At 39.3% G+C, this 8076-nt stretch overlaps 1 protein-coding gene across 1 annotated transcript in view; it reads right to left on the bottom strand.

The window, feature by feature from the left end:
* The window catches only part of LOC107663562 (bromodomain-containing protein 1-like), a 102618-nt gene extending 95375 nt beyond the window's left edge, over nt 1-7243 (bottom strand). The window contains exons 1-8 of the mRNA XM_016453800.1: nt 6889-7243; nt 4902-6267; nt 4074-4230; nt 3034-3165; nt 2763-2915; nt 2013-2183; nt 973-1104; nt 726-854 (exon numbers count right to left, since the gene is read on the bottom strand). Coding sequence (XP_016309286.1) covers nt 726-854; nt 973-1104; nt 2013-2183; nt 2763-2915; nt 3034-3165; nt 4074-4230; nt 4902-6250 — 2223 coding nt within the window. The 5' untranslated portion in view covers nt 6251-6267; nt 6889-7243. The remainder of the gene's footprint in view (nt 1-725; nt 855-972; nt 1105-2012; nt 2184-2762; nt 2916-3033; nt 3166-4073; nt 4231-4901; nt 6268-6888) is intronic.
* Between the last annotated feature and the right edge of the window lie 833 nt (nt 7244-8076).

The following is an 8076-nucleotide window of genomic DNA, read 5'->3' as shown; positions in this document are numbered from 1 at the left end:
ATGTATATACTGCATCCCACTGCAACTCGTGTTTTTAAATGAAAAATGTACTCTGTGTGATTGGCTTTCGGCTCTTTGTATTAAACTATGCATACATACATGATGCTGTTTTGTTTATAGTTGTTTAAGCAACTTAATTATAATTGGTTTATAAACATTATTTTAAACATTATGCACTTTTTTTCACAGATAGTCTGTTTTCTTATGTTTTGAGTACGTGCATTAGTAATATTTTGCTCAATGCGCCCTCTTGTGGCCTCAGGAGAGAAGCCAAAAGCTTTTCTTCACCCTAACTGAAATTATCCATTTTAAATTCGAATATAAATAAAATTTTGATAATATTTAAGTAAAAAATTCAAATTTAGTCTTTCAGCCATTTTGACAGCCCTAGTGCCGACCATCTCTAACTCGGATAAACTTTGCCTTTGTTCATGACCACTCCTCTAGCCCCACTTGGCCTGCTTTGGCCCAAGGTATTCGGCGGGCCGAAAATCCCTGGCCGTTGGCCCCGAGGAAGCCCCGACATGGCACGATCAAGCACCGGAAGTGACAGTAGAAACGTGACTGGCCCTGGCACGCACTAGCACACTCGCTTTTGGCCCGACAGTGGAAACGCGGCTAATGACACATGACATTTTAATAACACTTTTTGCTTATAGACACTGTCCATACCAATATGCCTTCCGACATTTTTTAAGTCAAAGTTCAGGAAACTGCAGACAAACCTCTTTAATGCTGACAGGCTCTGCAAAAATGTATGCTTGGTCTTTCTCCTGTAACTGATCCAGCACAGCCCTTAGAAGGACTGTGAAAGGAGTGAGATGGACCTCCATTAATGTCTGCTGAAGCATAATCTGCAACATAACCACAAGAGTCATCATCCAAGAACACAAGTATGCAAACAATTAACATTAGCATATGCTACTGGTACAAATGCTTGTCTTGATTAAAAGCAGCATATTGTTCTCATACCTCTTCTTTCTTGAGGTTCTCTCTCTTCCTGATCTGCTCTAACAGGAGTCTTGCCCGCTCAAGGTCATGTCTCAACCGTTGCCACTCCTTCAGCTGCTCCTTCAATGCTTGAGTCTCCTCTTCCGTCTGTTTCTGTCGTTACAATGTTTTCAAATTCAAGTGCATGTTTTCAAATGTGCATGACCATGCTGAAGTGCTGCTTAAAGAAATAGTTCACCTAAAAATTCAAATTTGATGAAAATGTACTCCTCCTCAGTCCATCCAAGATGTATATGACTTTGTTTCTTCATTAAAACAGATTTTGAGAAAATTAGCATTACGTCACATACTCAACCAGTGGATCCTTTGTAGTGCATGGGTGCCATCAGAATGAGAGCTTTTATCCAAACAGCTTTTAAGAGCATTACAATAATTCACAAGTAATCCAAACTCCAATCGATCAATTAATGTCTCATGAAGTGAAAAGCTGTTTGTTTGTAAGAAACAAAACCATTATTAAGGCATTTTAAAACCATTACTTCTGGCCAAAATAACAGTGCATAATCCATAATAACACTTCCTCAAGTGAAAAAGTCCTCTGTTTTGCTCGCACATAAAAATCCACAGACATATTTATACAGAACTCTTTTGGATGTTTTTGCTTATAAACCATGCTTGATCTATGCTTGATTTCTCTCCTGATTCAGATGAGGCTACTTTTTTCACTGGAGAAAGCAATATTATGGACAGAGAGTTAAACACGTCTTAATGATCAATTTACTGCAAACATGCAGTTTTTCACAAGATATTAATTGATGGACTGGAGTCGTGTGGATGACTTGAGAATTATTATGATGTTTTTATAAGCTGTTTGAACTCATTCAGATGGCACCCATTCACTGCAGAGGATAACTTGGTAAGCAAGTGATGTAACGCTAAATCTTTCCAAATTTGTTTCCGATGAAGAAACAAACTCATCTATCTACTTGGCCTGTAAATGTTCAGCAAATTCTCAATTTTGGGTGAATCATTCCTGCAATGCTTCATGAGGATATACTTACAGGCTGTGCGTTTTTCTGGGAATGTAGGCTAGTTTGGAGGCGTCTGTTGAGTGGCACTCCATTCCTTGATAGTCTTTTAAGCATCCAAAAATTTAAGACAAGTTCGCCAAATGCCTTCTTCTTCTGTAAAGAAACTTGATTGAGGAATGTGTTTAACCTGTAGGAGAATATGACAGCACAATGAAATTTAATGTTTTATACATTCTTGCAGGTATGGCTTAAGCTTATGAAATGGTTTTAATTTTGCATAATCATTGTGAAATAATATGATGTACCAGATTGGATTAAAACCAAGTTTTGTTGTTGTTGTTTTGACCTTTTTGATGATTTACCTATATATATCTACAGTCGCAGCCAAAAGTATTGGCAGTGACATAAATTTTGTGTTTTGAAAAATTTGCTGCTTAAGCTGTTGTGGCGTTCATTCACATTGTTTCTAGATTATGTCACTGCCAATACTTGTAGAAACAATGTGAATGAACACCACAACAGCTTAAGTAGCTAATTTGGCAAAACACAAAATTTATGTCACTGCCAATACTCCCTGGCCGTTGGCCCCGAGGAAGCCCCGACATGGCACGATCAAGCACCGGAAGTGACAGTAGAAACGTGACTGGCCCTGGCACGCACTAGCACACTCGCTTTTGGCCCGACAGTGGAAACGCGGCTAATGACACATGACATTTTAATAACACTTTTTGCTTATAGACACTGTCCATACCAATATGCCTTCCGACATTTTTTAAGTCAAAGTTCAGGAAACTGCAGACAAACCTCTTTAATGCTGACAGGCTCTGCAAAAATGTATGCTTGGTCTTTCTCCTGTAACTGATCCAGCACAGCCCTTAGAAGGACTGTGAAAGGAGTGAGATGGACCTCCATTAATGTCTGCTGAAGCATAATCTGCAACATAACCACAAGAGTCATCATCCAAGAACACAAGTATGCAAACAATTAACATTAGCATATGCTACTGGTACAAATGCTTGTCTTGATTAAAAGCAGCATATTGTTCTCATACCTCTTCTTTCTTGAGGTTCTCTCTCTTCCTGATCTGCTCTAACAGGAGTCTTGCCCGCTCAAGGTCATGTCTCAACCGTTGCCACTCCTTCAGCTGCTCCTTCAATGCTTGAGTCTCCTCTTCCGTCTGTTTCTGTCGTTACAATGTTTTCAAATTCAAGTGCATGTTTTCAAATGTGCATGACCATGCTGAAGTGCTGCTTAAAGAAATAGTTCACCTAAAAATTCAAATTTGATGAAAATGTACTCCTCCTCAGTCCATCCAAGATGTATATGACTTTGTTTCTTCATTAAAACAGATTTTGAGAAAATTAGCATTACGTCACATACTCAACCAGTGGATCCTTTGTAGTGCATGGGTGCCATCAGAATGAGAGCTTTTATCCAAACAGCTTTTAAGAGCATTACAATAATTCACAAGTAATCCAAACTCCAATCGATCAATTAATGTCTCATGAAGTGAAAAGCTGTTTGTTTGTAAGAAACAAAACCATTATTAAGGCATTTTAAAACCATTACTTCTGGCCAAAATAACAGTGCATAATCCATAATAACACTTCCTCAAGTGAAAAAGTCCTCTGTTTTGCTCGCACATAAAAATCCACAGACATATTTATACAGAACTCTTTTGGATGTTTTTGCTTATAAACCATGCTTGATCTATGCTTGATTTCTCTCCTGATTCAGATGAGGCTACTTTTTTCACTGGAGAAAGCAATATTATGGACAGAGAGTTAAACACGTCTTAATGATCAATTTACTGCAAACATGCAGTTTTTCACAAGATATTAATTGATGGACTGGAGTCGTGTGGATGACTTGAGAATTATTATGATGTTTTTATAAGCTGTTTGAACTCATTCAGATGGCACCCATTCACTGCAGAGGATAACTTGGTAAGCAAGTGATGTAACGCTAAATCTTTCCAAATTTGTTTCCGATGAAGAAACAAACTCATCTATCTACTTGGCCTGTAAATGTTCAGCAAATTCTCAATTTTGGGTGAATCATTCCTGCAATGCTTCATGAGGATATACTTACAGGCTGTGCGTTTTTCTGGGAATGTAGGCTAGTTTGGAGGCGTCTGTTGAGTGGCACTCCATTCCTTGATAGTCTTTTAAGCATCCAAAAATTTAAGACAAGTTCGCCAAATGCCTTCTTCTTCTGTAAAGAAACTTGATTGAGGAATGTGTTTAACCTGTAGGAGAATATGACAGCACAATGAAATTTAATGTTTTATACATTCTTGCAGGTATGGCTTAAGCTTATGAAATGGTTTTAATTTTGCATAATCATTGTGAAATAATATGATGTACCAGATTGGATTAAAACCAAGTTTTGTTGTTGTTGTTTTGACCTTTTTGATGATTTACCTATATATATCTACAGTCGCAGCCAAAAGTATTGGCAGTGACATAAATTTTGTGTTTTGAAAAATTTGCTGCTTAAGCTGTTGTGGCGTTCATTCACATTGTTTCTAGATTATGTCACTGCCAATACTTGTAGAAACAATGTGAATGAACACCACAACAGCTTAAGTAGCTAATTTGGCAAAACACAAAATTTATGTCACTGCCAATACTTTTGGCCACGACTGTATATATATTAGGGCTGTGCAAAAAATCAAATGCGATTTTCATGCGCATCTCGTCAGTAAAGCCGCTCCTGTGATTAGTAGTAAATCTCCATCACGTGCTTTCAGATGGAGCGGCATTCACTACACAGAGCAGTTCACTGACAAGCTACACAAAATAATCGCATTCGATTTTTTGCACAGCCCTAATATATATATCCTGATATTTGCACTGAAATGGCTTAAAAGGATCCAGTATCTCACCAGCTTTTGTAAAACCAAAGATTCAAACAAACCTTTCAGGTGAAAAACTGGGTACAGATGCATATGGAACTGGGGCTACAACTTCCACCTCATTGTTTTTCAGTCTCTTCTGTTTTTTTAATCTCGTCCTGCTGCCCTTTTTGTCCACCGACTGACAAAGTCTATAATTTGTCTTAGTTTCGTTATAAATTGTAAGCTGTCTTTTAATGGAGCCATTTGGGGTATGGGCCCCACAGTAAGCTGTCTTTTTTACAGAGAAAGTGGGTACACCTGAGTCAGTCAACTCTTTAATAGGCTCCATCTTCATAAAGAGACCAGCCTTCTGTGCACAACTGACATGGAAAGCAGTGTAGCAGTTCGCTTTGTGGCACTGGATACAAGCCCCAACACCTTTTTCTTTACAGAGGTAGCAGGTAAGCTTCCATCGAGCTGGCGGAATGTTTGAGACACCATCAATAGGCTCAATAAAGACCGTGCTGGAAAACCCAACCTCGGGAACCCATAAAGCACAAACAACATGACCCCATTGGTCATCTTCTGTCTTTTTGACTGCTCCTCCCTTGTTAGGGCAGAGGATGCAGTTAGCGGGTTGTATCGGGGACTGCAGACAATGTCGGCAAAGCCACTGGCCCTCTGGAATATACGGAACACCATAACAATCCTGATGAACGGCTAGATTGCACATATCGCAGAAGAGGATGGCATTGCTGTCCATGCAATCTCCATCCATGCATATACAGCAAACAGCATCTTCATCAATTAAGGACTGGAGACTCTGTTGGCCCTGACGCTCTAAAAATGATTCTTTTTCAAAACGGTCAAGAAGGAACTCAAAGGCATTAGGGGAAACTGGGTTAAGGCCTTCATTCTTTCTTTTCTCATTGACCAGCTCAAGCCAGGCATAGTCCTCTTCATCTATATCATATTCCACCTCCTCATTCAGCTCTTCTAAAGTTTTCTCCTCATACTTGTAGTATGTAGAAGGTCTGCATGGGATAGCTGGGAGATTGTAATCCACTGTGTGGAATTTGGGCTCAGGTAGTGTGCTGTCTTGCACTAAAGTATTTTGTGCGGTGACAGCAGCGTTCTTTTTCTGCTGGTTGTTTCTGAGGTGTGCAGAACATACAAAAACCTGCTGGTGTTTCTCAGCATTCTCCTTATTGCTGGTACACTCCATAATTTCCTGTGCCATGGGATCATCATCCGTGATGATGTTGAGCTTGTCAAAGATGTTGACCTGGTGCAACCGGCCATCAACTTCTAGTTCGACCATCCTCTGGGCCTGGGCGTAAGTCAGCGTCTCGTGGTTGGGGGAAAGTTTGATAGGGGAAGGTAGCTGCTGAGGGGTGGATACTTTGTGAGCTAGAGATTTTCTTTTCATTGGGGATCTTTACAAAGCTGAAAAGAGAACCAGTGTTATTCCTAACGCAACAGTGCATCTAAATTAGATGTAGATGCATCCCATAAAAATCAAACCATGCTGAATAACATGACTTTATCTAAACAACTTATCCATGTCACAGAGGAGGAAGTTATTCAAAAGTACCGTTACCATGGTACTGATGTATACCACGGCACTGAAGTCCAGGGTAGTTCTATTTCAACTACAGTTTTACCAAGTTATTATTAGATTACTACAAGATAGCAATGATTATTATAGCAGCGTAAGCGCAATTAGGACGCTTTTCAAATTGAAGTATTTTCGGGCATCACAGGCGAGATCAGAGACATGTTCGATCATTCGTGCGTAGGATTCAAAACATTTTGGGCATTTTATGTGCATTTTATGTGCATTCCAAACATTCGAATCGAAACATTTTTTTGTTCAACATTATGGCAGCGTTTTGGGGGGCGCCTATGATCCCCTAAAATACTGTCTATGTAGGCAGTTCGCTGTTTTGAGACACCATGAAGATACACATTCAAATCTTATCGCTTTACATTCCCATGCATTATAAAACAGGTGCACCCCTGCAAATCGCAAAACAATAACGGTTATTTTAGAATCTATCATATTACCTCTGATCTGGTTGATAAAGAAAGGAGCAGCTTTCTAAAGCGATGGCGAGATGGCCTGCAGTAATTCTTCCGTACACAATGTTCTCATCCAAGGACAACCAATTTAAATATGCATGGATAAATCTGGAATGCTGCAAACGCTTAACCAGGCTGCCAGGACTATAATAATGAACTGAGAATCACTACGAGAATGCTCCGGCAACGAGCAGCGATACGATACGATTGTTCGCCTGCAACCAACAACAATGCGGATGGTTCACTACGAATAGACGTCCCACCCGCAACGCACTGCGTCATGACGTAGCTCACTCATATGAGGCTTGTTTGAGATGAGCAAAATCTGCGCAGAATCGATCACCGGGAGATATATCCAGCTGCAGACCCGCAGCACCAGCAGTTTCAGAACCGCAGCCACAGAACCGCACCCACAGAACCGGAAGTGAGGGGCGGAGCTTACATTTTTTAAAAGAGTAGCGCCACCTTATGGTTTTTAAGGGGTAATTTGCTTTTATTACACACGATACGTCATACTTTATGTATGCATTTTATAATGACATATTAAGCATTTTATAAACATTATATACATCTTGTGTAATTTAGTTGTAGACCTATACAGTTATTAGTTGTAGACCTATACAGTTATTCGTTTCATCGTATTATGCGAGTAATTTCCTGTTTGTGATATTAAAAATAATGTTTGAAGCTTCTGGGCATTTTATATGAAATATACTTTAATCACAAGATTCAAAATAAATGTTTACTCCAAAGTCAAGAACACGTGCATCATACATTTTTCTATATGAAAACTAAAACATTTCAATAAAACACAGACACACACAAACAGCAGCATAATTTTAAAAGTAACAATCAAAATGTACACAATAATTAAATTGAAGTTTATAAAATGAACAATTCACTATTACGCCCATTTTGTCATGACAATCCTGCATGAAAACAAAATGAACAATTCACTCTTATGCCCATTTTGTCGTGACAATCCTACAAAAATAACTCCCCTGAACACAAGATGAAATATGAAGGGCACTCTGGAAACTTCTGTTCCAGGAGATTGTTGAGGGCCTTTTCCTCGTCCTCTTCCTCCATTATAAGGAAAAGAGGCTCTTCCCCTGGCCCCCTGAGCAGATGTCTGTTTAATGGAGCCATTTCACAACTTCTGTGAGATTACTG

This window comes from Sinocyclocheilus anshuiensis, unplaced genomic scaffold (assembly GCF_001515605.1).
Source record: "Sinocyclocheilus anshuiensis isolate Anshui unplaced genomic scaffold, SAMN03320099.WGS_v1.1 scaffold15, whole genome shotgun sequence".
In the NCBI taxonomy this organism is placed as follows: domain Eukaryota; kingdom Metazoa; phylum Chordata; class Actinopteri; order Cypriniformes; family Cyprinidae; genus Sinocyclocheilus; species Sinocyclocheilus anshuiensis.
Note: the sequence above shows the minus strand (reverse complement) of the source record. Positions and strands in the feature narration are given on the sequence as shown.